General features: G+C 42.3%; 1 protein-coding gene across 1 annotated transcript in view; it reads right to left on the reverse strand.

The window, feature by feature from the left end:
• The window catches only part of Ubn2 (ubinuclein 2), a 66,431-nt gene extending 60,201 nt beyond the window's left edge, over positions 1-6,230 (reverse strand). The window contains 2 exon segments of the mRNA XM_032906733.1: positions 5,466-5,713; positions 5,716-6,230. Coding sequence (XP_032762624.1) covers positions 5,466-5,713; positions 5,716-5,887 — 420 coding nt within the window. The 5' untranslated portion in view covers positions 5,888-6,230.
• Between the last annotated feature and the right edge of the window lie 11,853 nt (positions 6,231-18,083).

Here is an 18,083-nt window from a genome sequence, read left to right on the forward strand (position 1 = left end):
ATACACACTGTACAGTTTTTTGATGGTCAAGAAGTCAACAATCTAAACTGACTCCACTTGCAAAATGATCCCATCCCAAATAAAGCAATCGCTCCTCAAGACTAACATTAGGTAAAAATGAAAACACACATTTTGTTTTGATATTATCCCTAAAAAGGACTGATTCAGCCACTTAATATCCCTAAAAAGCTAATCAATTATAGAATCAGGATTTAAAATATGCTTACAAGTTATTACTGAAGTATCTCAGCTGTCTGGCTTTCTGCTGAGACTAAGAATAATTTCTTTATCATCTGTCACCTGTCAATAGATATCAATTCAAGGGATACACAAAGCTAAAAAGTGCAATAGCTCACCATGGCTTTCTTCTAACGGTGTAAAATGAAACGTTCTAAAAGAGTTTAACACACACACACTGAGCAATTCACCATACACTTGCCAAAACAGATAAACTTGTATTCTTTCCTGATTTTACTACTTTTTTTAAAAAGATTTATTTATTTCCATTGCTCTCTTCAGACACACCAGAAGAGGGCATCAGATCCCATTTCAGATGGTTGTGAGCCACCATGTGGTTGCTGGGAATTGAACTCAAGACCTCTGGAAGAGCAGTCAGTGCTCTTAACCGCTGAGCCATCTCTCCAGCCCTGACTTTATTACTTTTAAAAATTAAAATATTATTGTGCGCTGCTGCATGGTGGGGATGAGTGAGTATGCATACATGTGGAAGTCAAAGGGTAACCTTATGAGGTTGGCTCTTTACTTGTATCTTTCTGTGGATTGTGGGGATTGAGCTCAGGTTGTTAGTCTTAATAGACATGCATTTTGGCAGATGTGTTTTATATGCATGTTTTTCAATGTAAAAAAAAGCTAAGAGCTACTTTTAAAAAATACCATTTTTATCCAATCAAGAAAATTTTACTTTGAAAAAACTCTAGTTTTGTTGTTTGCCTGTTTTGTTTTTTTGAACACAGGGTCTTTATGTAGTCTTGAACGACCTAACTCACTGAATAGACTGGGATGGCCAACTCAGAGGTCCTTCTAGTTCTCTCTCCCTAATGCTGGAATTAACAGTGTACACAACCACACTCATCTGAAAGTAAGTATTTTAAAGGGTTAACTTTTTCTAACTGATGTAGCAGCTTTAAATAGTTAAAAATGAAAGTATATTACAACCAGGACAAAGACCTGAATTTGGAACTAAGGCACTTCATCCTAAATATAAAGACTGACACACAAAATCAGCCCAAAACATGACAGGGAAACATGAACAGGATGAGGGCAAAAGGATTCATCTTCCCTAGCACATCAGAATAAAGGGAGACTTCTTAAGATTTTAAAGAGTTGATTTTAGAATCAATTTTTAAATGTAATAATAAATATTTAGATTTTCTTACCCTAATGGCATTATGAATGAAAAATGTAAAACTCAAGGGGAAACAACCTAGCAACAGAAGACTGGTAGGGAAGGTAAGCATTGAATTGGGAAACGCAGTCATCTAATGGAACTAACTGAAGCAATCAGCATGTTTGCTGTTAAAATTGTTCCCTCCCATCACAGTGCAGTCCAAATACTAGGCCCTTATTCGCATGGGGACTTTTATGGGACCCAGAGCCTTTCACCACATGCTAATTAAAACCACTGAGCTTTACCTCCAACACAGCCTGACTCATTTTTATATATGTAAATATAAACAAAGATTTATATTTTTTTTTAACTAAGAATCACCTTAAAATGTCATTCCAAGTTGTTTTTCAAGACAGGATTTCACTACACAGTTTAGGCTAGTCTCAACATTATAATCCTGTCTTAGTATGCTGATACAAAGAGTATCACCATGCCCAACCCGTTCTAAAGTATTTTGTGTACTTAATACAGGCATCAAAATCTATCTCTTGTTTACATATGGTCTATAAAATTAAAAGACTCACTTCTCCTCTACAGTTAAGAAAAATGTTGGCAATCCCAGCATTCAGAAGGCTGAGGTAAGAAGTCTGACAGCAATGTGAGGCCAACCTGGGCTACACAGTGAGACCTCAAATCAACAAACACCCACAAAGAACTACCACTTTCCCCAATAAAAACTCAAGAAGAATCTCCCCCACCCAGGTAAAACAAATTGCAAGTTATCAGCTACCTATGTGTGATATCAATGCAATGATTCTGTTCTTCGACCCTAGTAGCACCTGTAAATCCTTTGCAGGTCTTATCCAACATAAGAAAGGAATACCAGCATTCTGCAATGCTGCAGTCATCACCAGCAGTTTCTCTCACAGGAAACATTTAACTCGTTTTGTTCTCAAATGGGTACTCAGGTTATCTGATTCCTTGGTTTGCTAGGAACTGAACTTTTTTCTTATGTATTTGTCATGTCCATAATTCAGAATACATTATTGCCAGCAACGGTGAACACATGGATCTCTCAGGGCAGGGACGATTCCAATGTCTCAGGCATTGAAAATATATATATATATATGGTTGAATATATAGTGAACCACAGTTATGGCATAAATACCACAAAGAAAAAACAAATTAAAGGGCTGATCTAACCTGCAAGGTGATCTTGCTTGTTAGAGTTAGCCAAGATCTACTTTTCCTCATAAATATGGACAAATTTCAACTGTGTATGTTAGTTGGGACTGCACACTTCATTTAGCAGGAAAGAAGGGTGCTTATTTAAATATACCCCAATGTAGATGATACTTATAACATACTGTTTTCAATAGCCCACACCTACCAACTTTCAGTTGACAAATCTTATTCACTGACATACACCTATTTAAAAATTGAGATTTGTTTTTCTAATTTGACTTAGCCTACTATACTAAGGTACACTAATTACAGTAACTCAAAATTAAAGTTACTTTGGAAAAATTATAACTCTAAAAATAAATTAATCGAAGCCAGTGTTGGTGGTACCGGTCTATAATCCCAGCTACTCAGAAATCTGAAACAAGATCATAAATTCAAGGCCAATGTGGGCTACAAAGTAAATTAATGGCCTGCCTCACCAGAATCATCTTGTCTCAAAAACAAAGGATGGGGAGTACTTGGAGTCATGTCAGTAATACATCCCTGGCCTGGCATATTCAAGACCCTTGGCTTAGACTTCCTGGAGGAGGAACTTTTGGGATTACCACTTTGTAGACATCCTCCAGTTGGTCAGTCTTCTAGGATCTTTCTTTATGGAACTGTCACAATTTATTTACAGAAGTGTAATTTATACATTCTTAAATAATAAATATATTAAATGGGACTAATCATAGGAAAATGTGGCAACTTTTCCTACAAAAGTATATCACATTAAAAAACAAATTCTTTTGTGGAATTACAAACAAAAGATAAATGGTTGAATATATAGTGAGAAAATTGAACCAATAAATCCCTAAATTGATATTATCTATGAAGCAAACATAAAAATTAAACCCAACTCATATGTCTCATAGAATATAAAAGTATAGCCATGTACCAAACATTGCTTTAAAGGTCAAGGAACGATCACATACACAACAGTAAATACCACAGAGCCTATACAGCAGGTTAAATGTAAGTAGGATATATCTAAAATCAGACTAAAACACCTACTCAGGTGTACAGGAAAGTGTACACCTTTGACTCCACTACTCAGGAGGCAGAGGCAGAGGGGATCTGAGTAGGAGACCTGGTCTACAAAGTGAATTCCAGGACACCAAATCCGGTTTCAAAACAAAACAAAATCTAGGTTATTGTAGGTACTTTCTATTTGCACAACAACAAACCACAAAGTAGCATTATGTAATTTTTTTCTACCAAAAATGGCTTTTGTCTTGCTGTTTTATTATACCTGTGTCTGTGTGTGTGTGTGTGTGTATGTGTGTGTACACAACTTGGACAAGATGGCTCTCTCCTTCCCCCATGTGGACACTGGGGATGGAACTCAGGTCTCTAGGCTTGGCAGCAAGTGCCTTTATCTGCTGAGCCATTTTGTTGCCCAATTTTTGTTTTTTTGAGGCAGGTTCTCACTATGTGGTCCTGAACTCTTCATCCTTCCACCCCAGCCTCCAGAGTGCTTAGGTCACAGACTACCATACACATCTACAAAATGTTTTGCATCTGTAACTTATGCAAATTGTAAAGATTGTACACCTACTTATATTAATGAGTCAAGGATAATTCTTTTGAAAATGCTCCAATTTAATAGACAAAAATTATATTCATACTGTAAAAACAAAGAGTTATGGAAGAATTGAGTCTACAGGACAAAATATACCTGAAAGTGACTAAAATGGTCTCTACCCCTAACGATTCAATTTCTCTGAAAACATTTAGTAATGATGGCCACACAATACTTGTAACTAGCCATCAAAGGATTATCTGGCACAAAATGAACACAGATTAATGGTATTAGTCAATGTGAGACTTTTAACTAAAGAGTCCTTCACTGCAACAACAGAGATAGTTGAAAGGAACTAATGCATTCTGGAGTCCATTAGAAAGCCCAGCCTAATAAAGAGCATGGTCTCTAAACAAGAGGGCAATGCCTCTGTCTGTCTGCCTGCCTGCCTCTATCCGTCTCTCTCTCTCTCTCTCTCTCCCATCCCCCCCCCGCCAAAGATCACCAACCCACAACAATAAAAATTACAGTCACCGACAACCGCTGTCCTAATCCCCATTGTTCACCGGTTCCCTCAAAAGCATACCGATATATATTTTCCTAATTTTTTTAAATTAAGAGCGAATGTTTTTTCCGTCATTCTCCACAAAACCACAACGGACAAACGCTCCCAATTCGAACTAATGAAAGCCACTCAAATAATATGACTGAACAGCCACCGAATAAGACAGGAGACCTTTCCATTCAAAGACAATATGCACAAACTCAACACACACAAAGCTAACAATATTTACCAACACAAGTGCAACCACATTACGAATCCACTTTTTCATTCCTAACGTGGAATCATTAGTTTCTGAAAATGTTTAATTTCTCTTAAATCCCCTTCAATCAAGGAAAATAAACCACCCGGCCACGAGCCCATCTCAGCAGCCCTGGCGCACGATACAGCTGGGTTGAGGAAGGATGAGGATGAGCCGAGAAGGGGTCACACAATCTCTCCGCTTCAGACCGGGGGGCGTGTCCCCCAAGGTTTTTTCGCTTCCCTTCTACCGGAACGACAGATGGAAGTGCCACAAGAAGCTAGCCGCACGGCTCGCAGGGCCTCGGGATTTGGTGTGGGGAACAGAAAGGAAAAGGAGGAAAAAGCTGAGGTTTCGAAAGGTGCACAGGAAAACCGGCTCGGCGCGGTGTGGAGGGGGCAGCCTCGGCCACCCAGGTTGGCCGAGCCGCGCAGCTCCCGCCCCGTCTAGCCGCCCGGCCCCCGCCACCCCACCCCCGGGGCGAGCGAAGTGCAGAGCAGCCCGGGCAGGCGGCGGGTCCGGAGGCGCCCGGGCTGTGGGGCGGCCGGGAGGGAGGGACCCTCTGTACCCGTTGTTCTCCGCACAGCAGCAGCTCCGGGTAGCTGAACTCCACGCAGCTTTCGTCCGTGGGGTCCTTGAGCACCAGCTCCAGGCGAACAGTCTCCTTCGGCGGTCGCGGGGGCGGCTCCGCCCGGGAAGCCGACTCCCGCGGCGGGGGAGTCTGCAGGGGCAGCGGCGGCGGCGGCGGCTCGGGCCGCGGGGGCTCGCGCTGCAGCCGCCATGGCGGCTCGGCGCGGCTGACCTCGCGCTGGGGGGCGGCTTGTCGCGCGCCGGGGCTGAGCGTCAGCGCGGGGCCGGCTCCGCCCGGGCCGGCTCGCGGTACGGCTGCGGCTCCAGTCGGGGGGGCTCGCGCTCCGCGCCCGCGAAGTCGGCCTCGCGCCGCCTCACCGGTGACAGGCTAATGAACGCGACTCTGCGCGGCTCCGCCATCCCCACTGTTCTGGCCCTCGGCGCTCGCTCGAGCCGGCTCTCGTCTCGACGCCGCACGGCGTGCCTGCCCGCCTTTCCTTCTGCTCTCCGTCACTTTTCTTCCCTCCAGCACCCTCAGCTGTCCCCGCGGACGCCACCGTGAGTGCGGACCAGGTCCCTGTCCCCGCTACTACGTTCTGATGGGCTCCACCACCATCGCCAGGGTCGCCGCAGCCGCCATGTTGGATCCCCCACATAAATAGAAGCAGGCCGCTGAGCGGGCGCATGCGCACACTAGAGACGCTCGCGTCCACAGTCGTGGCTGTTGCTCAGTTTTCCTCTTTTCCTCTCAACAGTCTGGAGGCCAGACAGCTCGGCGGAAATGACGTCACAGATAGGCCTGTCTCCGTGGCAACGGGGACGCTATCTATGCTTTGGTTTCAAAGGAGGGGTTTGCGGTTCCCGGAGTGATTTCCTCCTCTCGCCCGGAAACCGAGGCACGCTCGCGGATCCCTTAGGGTGAGCGTCGCGATGTGCCTGGGACCGACCCAGTCATGGCGCCGGGTCCCGCCCGACGTTGGCCTCTGGCTCTCGGCGTCGGGGAACAGGGTTGTCAACTGAGGATTCCTGGCGGACCCAGGAAAGGGGTGAGGGACTGGCAGCGGGTCTTCCCGGCCTGCCGGTCCGTTGCCCAGTCACCTGAGGTGTCCAGGGTAGAAAGGCGAAGACTAGACTCGCCCCAGACCCCTCCCGAAAGCGCCACGCTGCCTCCCACACTTCTCCCTAGCCGCTTTGCACATGGCGGTGAGACGCTTAGTGACGCGCCTCAGTTGAGAAATTGAACTGGCAAATGAACAGTTCTTGAAGACTCGAACGTCTTGGCAGCGTTTGGTGTTATTTTAGGGGACATGCTCTTGGGGGAAAATAAAATCATGGCTCATATTCTGAATAGGAAGGAGCGTTGTTTTAAGCTTCGCTGGAGAAACTTTTCCGTGGGAAACGAACTGGAATTCAGATTTTAAAGGACTAGAACTATTGGCCCTTTAAATCTATTCAATAGAAAGTGAATTTGAGGGCTCCCTTTCCACATCCTCAAGGAAACTCACGCTTGTTAATTGCATTAACTAAATTAGATGTTGAAGAGCTGAGTCAAAGAGACGTCACAGACATTTTTAGTATTTGCTCTTCTATTCCTTACTAAAGGTGTATGCCAAGTGGTGAGGGAATGTTCATCCCAAAAGGTCCTGCTAGCTCTAAGCCAGGTGTGGAGATGTACGCCTTTAGCCTCAGGAAGATACAGGCTGTTACATTTCAACACTGTCCACATTTAAAAAAAACAAAACAGGTCAGCTAGCACTTTTTTTTGATATGCCTCAACTACCTCAGTGAGCACTTCTTTTTTTTTTTTTTTTTTTCTTTTTTTCGTTGCTGGGGACCGAACCCAGGGCCTTACGCTTTCCAGGCAAGCGCTCTACCACTGAGCTAAATCCCAACCAGCTAGCACTTTAATGAAAGTGGTGGCACTCTGGAGCCAGGCAGATTTCTTTGAGTTCAAGGCCAGCCTGTTCTACTTGGTGACTTCTAAGCCAGCCAGAGCTACATAGTGAGACCCTGTCTGAAAAAAACAAACTGGCAACAAGGAAAAAAAAATGATGAATTTCTTCTTTAAAACGCTGCAATATTTCCTTGACATTATATTTTATGTTTAACATTCCTTCCACTACTCCTGATTTTGATTGTGGTCTCCTATTTTGAACTGAAGTGACCTTTCTGCTCACAGACTTGTTTCTGCGGTCTTCTAATGGGTCAATGTTTCTGAAACACTGGTTGCTATATCGCCCTCTATCCCATCTCCAATTGACTGAGCACTATACCTGTGTTCAGTTTCTGCAATTTATCACGGAAATTGCAGTCTGTCCTTACGCCAAGCTCTTCTATAGGTAACCTGTCACACAACATTATCTTCTGCTGGGTGCTTTTCAAATACTAAACATCAATCGACAGTGAGCAGTAGATTCTAATTGGCAGTGTAACTACTCAGAATAGCACTTGAGCGGCAGAGGCAGGTGGATCTCTATGAAATTGAGTCCACCCTGGTCTACAGAGTGAGTTCCAGGATGGCCAGAACTATGTAGTGAGTGAGACATTGTCTCCAAGAAACAAAACAAGAAAAAAGCAGTTTCTACCCTGTAACCCAGTGTACACACACACACACACACACACACACACAAACACACACACACACACCATGAAATTTAATCTACCTTACTAATATAATGTATCATAGAGTAAAAACAATGATGGAGGTCAAAGGACAACTTTGTAGAGTCTGTTCGCTCCTTCCAGGTGACCAGGCTTACACTGCAGTGCCTGTACTAATGAGTGATCTTGTTAGCCTAGAATTGTTTAAATGCTAATTTCTAGTCTTGAATGTATTTTCCTACACAGACAGTAATAATTATATGACTGGTTCGCTACATTTATCTAGCATAAAGTGTTGTACTTTTTCATTCTAAATGCTCTGTAGCAACAGTTTAGATTGTGACATTACCACAAATTTGTGTTTAGCTTGTCTACCATATTTACTGTATCCACCAGTGCTGAATAAAGTTTTTATTTCATTTTGCTTTGCTTTTTAAGACAGGCTCTTACTATGTAGCCTTGGATGACATAGAACTAGCTCTGTAGACCAGGTTGGCCTCAAAAGCAGAGATCTGCTTGCCTATGCCTCCCCCCCAGTGCTCCCCAGTGCTGTGATAAAAGGCATATACCACCAGGTATAATGGCACACACCTTTGATCCTAGAGCTCAGGAGGCAAAGGCAGGCAGATCTCTGTGAGTTGAAGGCCAACTTGGTCTACAATGTCAGGACAGCCAAGGGTAGGAAGAAAAATCTTGTGTCAAGGCATGGGGCTTCTATTCTTTTGTGTAATAAAAAAATCCTCGGGGTTGGGGATTTGGCTCAGTGGTAGAGTGCTTGCCTAGCAAGCGCAAGGCCCTGGTTGGTCCCCAGCTCCAAAAAAAAGAAAAAAAAAAAACCAAAAAAAAAAAAAAATCCTCTTTGAGCACAATTTATAGTATCTTGAGTGATATCTCTAACATACACATATGATGTTGATGACATCTTTTTATGAAAAAAATATAGGGTTTCCCCTACCCTGAAACTCAATAGGAAATTCTAGTTTTCTGTCAGCAAACAACATTCTCATGTGCTTACTTGCATACATCTCGGGGTGTTGTGATCATGTAAATTGTTCTTAAAAGTTATGCTTTAAGTTCTAAAGGAGGGTGTGTCAAGTGTTGATTTTTTTTTTTAAATCTATTATAATTTGCTTTGTTGTTGTTGTTTTGTGGAGTTGGGAGGGGGGGAGTATGTGTGGGGAGGGGTAGTGATGAAGCAGGATTTCTCTTGTGTAGCTGTCCTGGAACTCGTTCTAGAGACCAGACAGGCATAAAACTCATCTACCTGTTTCTACCTCCTTAGTGCTGACCACTACTGCCTAGCTGCTTGCTTTTTTAAAATAATGCTTGTAACCCTCAAAACAGGTTTCTGAACCCTCTAGCTGGTTGCAGTTTTGAAGTCGAAGTAAATGTGCATCTTAGCAGGTACGAAACTGAACAAGTCAGGAAAAAGTAATTTTACTCCCTAGAAACTAGGGATAGAAAATAGATACCTACACATTTCTGAGAGAATTCTTTTAAAGAATGATTTACTTATTTTATGTATATGTGTACACTGACAGTATCCTCAGACACACCAGAAGAAAGTATCAGATCATGTTACAGATGGTCATGAGCCACCATGTGGTTCCTAGGAATTGAACTCAGAGCCTCTGGAAGTACCTAGTGCTCTCAAATATTGGGCCATCACTCCAGCCCTTTCTGAAGAGAATTTTTAAAAGCTCTAAATGATGTAGTTGAAGAAAGGGGGCCTTAAAGAGGCTAGAAAGAGGTCATAATCAGTTCCTAGTGAGTGCAAAGTATTTTTAACTATACATTATACTCTTAAAGTGTATGCATTCATTTAACCATTATATATCCTAAGAGATAATCTATTGAGCTACTCATCCCTTATCTGTGTATTGTATGCATGTGCTTTTGTGTTCACATATGCCTGTGGTTGCTGACATTGAATGTCTTCCTCAATCACTCCCTACCTTATTTGGAGTTTATTACATTTATTTTGAGTGTTTGTGTATTTGAGGGGTGTACATGTGGAGGTCAGGAGTTTGGTCTTACTTTCCACCATGTGGGATCCGGGGGTCAAATTTGAGTCATGGAGCTTGGTGGAACCGTTAACCTGCCAGGTCATCTCATCAGTTCATCCGCCTTAGTGTTTGAGAAAGGCTTCTCACTGTACTTGGAGTGCATCAATTTGGTTAGGCTGGTGGGCCAGCAAGTTCCATAGATCCATCCACCTGTCTGTTTCTCCAGGGCCAAGACTAGAAGCATGCCACTCCAGGCCCAGCTTTATACATAGGTGTATGGAGATCCAGGCCCAGATCTTCATGCTTGTGTTGGCGAGCAGTTGATGGCAAGTACCTTTATTCACAGAAATCCATCTGAACAGCCAGCAGAGCTATAAAAGTCTGTACATCTTTGTTTTTATCCAATTTGATTGGTGAGATATACAGGATTTTTTCTTCTTTTACTGGTTTAACTTATTTTTTTATTTTAAAAATCTGTTAATAGTATCATTTTTCAATTTTTTTTTTCCTTTGAGACATCTTACTGTTTAGGCCATACTGGTTTCAAACCTCTGACTTCTGAGTGCTGGGTTTCTAGGCAGTCACCACCATATGGCTTCTATTTATAACTTTTTTTTTTAAGATTTATTTTATATGAGTACACTGTAGCTGTCTCCAGACACACCAGAAGAGGGCATCAGATCTCATTACAAAAGGTTGTGAGCCACCATGTGGTTTCTGGGATTTGAACTCAGTACCTCTGGAAGAGCAGTCGGTGCTCTTAACCCCTGAGCCATCTCTCCAGCCCTCTATTTATAACTTAATTAATTTTGGAGTTGATTAATGTTTCTTGTGGCAGCCTTATGCTTATTTCAATAATCTTTTTATAATTTCTCAAGAGCCCAATGCCATTTTCTTTTTTTTTTTTTTCCTGTTTTTTAGTGTTAAGGATTCAAGACCTCATCCTCCTGAGCTTTAATACAAATCTAGTTTAGATTGCCTTTTACTTAAAAGTTACAGGAAAGTTGTTTTTTTTTTTTTTTTTTTTTTGGAGCTGGGGACCGAACCCAGGGCCTTTTGCTTGATAGGGAAGTTCTCTACCACTGAGCTAAATCCCCAACCCCTACAGGAAAGTTTTAATCCTGACACTTGTTATTTTTTTCTCTCTGCTTTTATTTATGTTAAACACTTGAGAGTTGGGATGACTACTCTGTGGCAGGAAGTTTGCAAGCTTGCCAGAACTCCAGAGTTAGATCCCTAGCGTAACACAGAGGAAACTGTCCATGGCACAGTAAATACCTGCTTCGGTTTGGGTATTAACTTCTGCTTTATATCACTGTGATTATAAATACACTGAGCTGGGTGGTGGCACATGCCTTTAAGCCCAGCACTTGGGAGTCAGAGGCAGGTGGATCTCTGTGAGTTCGAGGCCAGCCTGGTCTACAAAGTGAGCGTTCCAGGGCAGCTATGGTTACACAGAGAAACCCTGTCTTGAAAACCCAGAAACAACCAACCCCCCTACCCCCACACACAAGTTCTTTTGAGTTTACTGAAGAAGGTATTGGGCCTTGAGGTTAAAACTACAGAGGAAGAACAGGCTGCCTAGATCTAACTCTTCCTTGCTTACTATCATACACCCTGTGACTTATATACAAAGTCACTTAAGCACTTGTTTTGTGCCTCAGTTTCTCTTGGTTTGTAAAATGGAGATAATACATAATTTAAAGCACTGGTGTTGGGGCAGATGAATTGGCTTACCTGGTCAAAGTGACTGCAGTCAAATCTGATGATCTAGGTTTCATCCCTAAGACCCGCATGGTGGAAGAACAAAACCAGTGCCACAACTTGTTCTCTGATCTTCACACACTTGCCACGGAACACACATGCCCATATACACACAAATTAAATGCATTAATCTTTTAAAAATAGTGTTTGAATCAATTGGATTAATTGGGTTAATCAATTGTGAAATGTTTAGAACAGGGAGCCGTATCCCGGAAGTGATGTTATTTTCTTTGTGGCTTACTATGCAGTAACTTTATTGAACGGCCCATGGATCCTTGAAGGGGAGGTCCGTTCTTTGGCATATGAAGCTATGCTTATTGCCAATAATGTTGAGATGACTGCAGCTTTACTTATGTTTTCATTTCACCGCTTATAAACTGCTGTTATCTCTCATCATTTTGTTTTTTGATTATTAGTGCCTTCCCTTTGTTGCATGTTCACAACCATTGTATTCATCAGGAAACAGAGCCTTTATCATTCCAAGTGTGTCCCTTTGACTTGCTTAATGACTTTGACCTGAATCCAACCTTGTTTGATTACGGCACCTGCTCTCTCTCTCTTTGCATTTTCCCAGTTGAACTGCGGCCCATCTTTTTACCTTCTCAGTAAGAGCAAGCAGCCCAGAGTTGCATTTCACTTTGTGATTCAATCTACCAGTCTCTTTGCTTTAATAGAAGACATAAACCAATACAGAGGTTTGAACAAGAGGTAGGTTTGAGCAGAGGCATTAGTTTGCCATTCTTTCTCCTTTACATCGTTCCAAAACTCCTAGAAATTGCTAGATGCTTCGTGTTTGTATATGTTTTTCTGAGAATTTAAATGCTTTGTATTATTGTGTAATGAGGTAAAATTAAAATGACCTTAATTCTAAATTTCTTTGGACATTATCTACAACCTGAATGCTATTTCTCTGTATTCTATAGTTAAATTATAAGGTACACCCATGCCTGTAACTAGATTGATCACTAGTATGACACAACTGTACTAATACTACTGTCTACCTTTCTGTTCAGAGTAAAATGCTTTCTTACAACTTTCACATACATGTACCAATTTTCAATAATATTTTTAAAAGATTTGATCTGATGTGTGTGTGTGTGTGTGTGTGTGTGTGTGTGTGTGTGTATGTGTGTACCATGTATGTGCAGGTATCCACAGAGACTACAAGAAGGCATCAGATCCCCTTGAGCTATACTTAAATGTTGTTATGAGCCCAGTATGAATGTTGGGAAGCAAACTCTGGTCCCCTGGTAGAATAGCAAGTGCTATTTACTGCTGAGCCATGTCTTCAGCCCTGATTTCTTTTTCGAAATCTTGGTTTTATTCCTTTTCTTGTTTATCTCTTGTGCTGATTTCTTACAAATGCTAGGCTATGCTATTTCTGTGGTTTGATTACGCATCTTTGAGGAGCATGAATTTCCTGGGAAAGCTGCTATAATGAACATTTGGGTGAGGGACCCGGGACTGTGTGCCCCTAAACAGGCATTCTCCCACTGGTCCTGAGTTGGACTTATGCTTCACCACTTCGTTTGCTAAGCCACTGGGAGATGCTTTCTACATACACTGCTTGGGTCTCTGATGTCCTGTTGTCTCTTCTGCACCTCAGAACTCTACCCAAGGAGATTTCCTGTTAAAATGTTGCATTCATCATATTTTAATCAAACAGAAAGATTTTGTATTCTTTCTGTGTGTCTGCCTCTCCATCTGCTCCTATGCCTTCTCCCTAACCTTTCTCTCAAACACACACACAGCCTTCATACATGTGGATTCATGTGAACCCAGTTGGATTCATCTTTGATTGAATAAGTGTTTGTTGCTTATATTTGTTTACTTTTTCAATATTTGTCTTCTGTATATGGGTGTTTGATCTGCATGTATGTGTGTGTTCAACGTAGATGTCTGGTGCACATAAGAAGTTCAGAAGAAGGCATTGAATACCCTGGAACTGGAGTTAGTAATGGCTGTTAGTCACCCTGTGGGTACTGGGAACCCAACCCGGGTCCTGTACAAGAGCAATGGGTGCTCCTGATCCCTGAGCCATCTCTCCAGCTCCGCTTCCATTCTTGTAAACCATGGAAATCATTTTTACAACTGAATCATGAAGTAGCAGTATTTTTCCTTCCCTAAAACTTTATAATGGTTTTCTTCACTTCCCTGCCTTATCTGATCTCCAAACCCTCATACAAACTTTTCTCAATGTGGTCATAGGTGCACCCTCCATGAATCTAATCTTGAATGAACCAGTCTTGGACCCATATGTTGTGATGCCTGGGACTGTTGTACAATAGTCCTGAAATCTGCTTCCATTCAAGCCTTCCCATCACCCTTAAGTTATTGCCCCTGTTTCTTATATGATGGGACCTTTTTCTTCTGTTTGTGCCTGTGTTTTTTAGATGGCACATACCATGCAGGAGATAAAGGAGATATATGCTTTATATATATATATATATATATATATATATATATATATATATATATGAAATGTAAATAGTATGCATACCTGAGTGACAGTCTCTAGTTGAAAATTTTCTCCTCAGAATGCATTTATAGAGCTGCAATCGAGACATCCAGTGCCATCTATTAATTTGTTCATCATTTATTATAGTCTGGGCCCACCTCTGCCCACCAGACACTTGAGTTTTCCTTGTCTCTTATGTTCTGTGGCCTCTGTATTTCTGTTGACACCCTGGACATGTGCTTAGATAGAATCTCAGTGTCTGAACAGTACTTGTCACCACAGGCCCATACGCTCTTGAAACATAAGTCTTTTGTTTTTACTTTTTAGTCAACATGTAACATTATTGTTGTATGTGTGTGTGGTCTCTATGTGTGCACTTGAGCTGCCACATGTGCATGTGGAGGTTGGAGCACAATTTTTTAGAGTCAGTTCTCCTCTACCCCCTTCATACTGGATCCCAGGGCTTAAACTCAGGTCACCCACCAGGCTTTAGAAAAATGCTTCTCGGGGCTGGAGTGATGGCTCAGAGGTTAAGAGCACTGACTGCTCTTCCAGAGGTCCTGAGTTCAATTCCCAGCAACCACATGGTGGCTCACAACCACCTATAATCAGGTCTGGTGCCCTCTTCTGGCCTGTAGTTGTATACATGCAGGCAGAAAGCTGTATGATGTATACATAATAAATAAGTAAATAAAATAAAAAAAAAAGATTCATTTTAGAAAAATGCTTCTCAACCTGCGGGTTTTGACCCCTTTGGAAGTCGAATGACCCCTTCACAGGAGTCATCTAAGATCATTGGGAAAAAAAATAGATATTTATATTACGATTCATAACAGTAGCAAAATTAGAGTTATGAAGTAGCAGCAAAAATAATTTTATGGTTGGGGGTCACCACAAAATGAGGAACTGTATTAAAAGGTCGAAGCATTGGGAAGATTGAGAACCACTGCTCTAGAGGAGAGAACCTTTATCTGTGGTGTCAACTTGCTAGGCTTAAAAAAATAACTACTATTTCTGATGGTGGTGGTACTCAGCTTTAATCCCAGCACTCAGGAGGCAGAGGCAGAAATCAGAGGAGTACTAGGCCAGCCTGCTCTACAGTCTGAGTGCCAGGGTAGCCAGGGTTACACAGAGAAACCCTGTCTTGAAAAGCCAAACAAATGGTTGGGGATTTAGCTCAGTGGTAGAGCGCTTGCCTAGCAAGCGCAAGGCCCTAGGTTCGGTCCCCAGCTCCGAAAAAAAAGAAAAAAGAAAAGCCAAACAAACCAAACCAATAAACAGACAGACAAAACCTATATTATATGCTCCTAAGCCCCTTATTTTAAGTATAATCCCACTATACTGGGCAAATGTGCTGTCAGGGTGTCTAGGTTATGCATATACCTTACCTTTCCAGCTATTTTTCATGACCTGTAACCACTTATGCAGATGATAGTACATTAGGGTATGCTCATAGTCTTGAGGACTATGAGGCACAGGGCCATAGTTGACACATGTAGTTAAATGTTTTCATGGCCGTCTGTTGAAATTGGCAGAACAGTTAGTAATTGCATTTCTACCTGGTTGCTCACAGCATTCAAATGCAGCTAGTAGTCATGTGATTACCACAGAGTCTATACCAATAGTTCCCTACTTGTCTTTTGTTTATCAAACAAACAAAAAACAAAACTATTTTCCAGCCCAGCGAAAATTAAAGGAATAATGTTTTGTCGTATTTTTGTGTTTTACATATGGCCTCATGAGGCCCAGGCTGGCATTGAAATCACTATATAGCTAAAGATGACCTTCAACTTCTAAGAACTTCCTGATTCCACCTCTCAAGAATGTTGGCATTACAGGAGTGCTTCATTATGCCACAGTTTGTACAGGACTGGGGGATGGATCCCAGGACTTCATGTATGTTAGGCAAGCACTCTTCCACCTGAGCTACATCTCTAGCTCGTAATAGAAGCATAATGGTTATTACTAAAAGTCCACCATTGTAGGGCACTGCTCGTGAAGTCTGTGCATATACATGTGAATAAACAGGAGTAGAGTCATGCCTTTGTTTTGTGCTGCTGTGACACAACTGGAGATTGGGTAGTTTACAAATAAATAACAGAAATATGTTTTCCCATAGTTCTGGAGGCTCAGGTGCCCATGTTCAAATCAAGGTGCCTGTATCTGGGGTTACTTTTGCTAGCGCTCCCCCCACCCCCATCTTCAGCTTATTTTTGCAACAGATTTTTGCTAGCCCTTGAACTCAACAGATATCCACCTGTCTCCTCTCAGTGCTAGGATGAAAGGTATGTGTCACCACACCTTCCTTTGGTTTGAAAGACAAGGGTTTCAGGAGGCTAGAGAGATAGCTCAGCAGTTAAGAGCCATACTATTGCAGAGGCCTCAAGTTTGGTTCCCAGTATCTATGTCAGGCAGCTCATAACTGCTCGTTATTGCACCCCCAAATGATCCGATGACTTCCTCTTACCCCTCAGGGCAAGACACTAGTACAAACTGACACAGAGACAGACAGACATATAAATGTATATATTAAAATAAAATGAAATGGCCTTAAGGCACTGGTGCTCTTCCAGAGGTCCTGAGTTCAATTCCCAGCAACCATATGGTGGTGGAGGTCCATTTTCTGGTGTGTCTGAAGACCTTGTTCATGCATAAATTGAATAAATAAATCTTTAAAAAAAAAAAAATGAAACCTTAAAGGCAGGTCCCATATAGTGGAGGTATTTTCCACCTTGTTCTACAGTTGAGAATGTGCTTGACCTCATTATCTTCCTGCCCCCAGCTCCTAAGCACTAGGATCAAAGTGTGTGGCATCATCCCAGCGGCTTCTTGATGGCCCTCAAAAGACAATAGGATACATGAATCCACTGGCATACATTCTTTTCATAGAACCATCCTGAGGATATATTACCACATAGACATGGCGAAAGGCTCTGCCTACCACACTTGTGTTGGTGACTAATACCGGAGTTTTCGGTGATACATTGAAACCCGAGCAACATCAAAACGTTACTTTGTAACCCACTTTTCCAACTCTTCAGTGTGGCCTTTGTTTCAGTAGTATGCTAGTTTCCCGTGCCTGCTAACAAATACAGAGAACACTGGCTAAAAGCAACAATCTTACATAGTCAGAAGGCTTAAAATGGGTCTGCTTGGGCTAAAATTAAGTCCATACTTTCTGGAAGTACCCAGGAAAAGCCAGCTTCTGGAGATCCTTGGCCCTCAGCTCCTGGTTCTCTTCCTCTATCTGCAGAGCCAGCAGCCTTGGCTGAGACACCCTCTCAGACTCCCCCACCTCCACTCTTGAAATAACCTCTGTGATTACATTGTGTCCTGCAGAGAATTCTGATAATCTCCCTAAACTAAAGCTGGCTTGTTAGTAACTTTTTTTCTGCAATCTTAACTCTGCCTATGTTACCAGCCACATGAAAACTAGGATTGTCTGGTAACCTGGATGGACTCTTCCCATGCCAGCTCCTGGCTCCCATTTGGTAACCTGTATCGACTTCTGTGCCATTCTCCTGTTTCCTTTCTACTACTCCTGTTCATCTCGGTTGTCTAGCTTATAGAAAGGTCATTGCTGTAAAGCACAGTTTTGTTGCAGTCACTGCTACTGCTGCAAGAACCTGTAGGGTGTGGTGTATAATATTCCACTCTGACCTCACAGTTTATTCCCTCATCTTATTCAGGGCCACAGGTGTTGTTTTCAGGCTGTTTCTGGGCATAAAGGTTCAAATTAGCATTCTTGTGCACATTCCTGGTGAGACTGTATAGACTGTCTCTTGGG

The sequence above is a fragment of the Rattus rattus genome, chromosome 6, assembly GCF_011064425.1.
Source record: "Rattus rattus isolate New Zealand chromosome 6, Rrattus_CSIRO_v1, whole genome shotgun sequence".
Taxonomy (NCBI): Eukaryota; Metazoa; Chordata; class Mammalia; order Rodentia; family Muridae; genus Rattus; species Rattus rattus.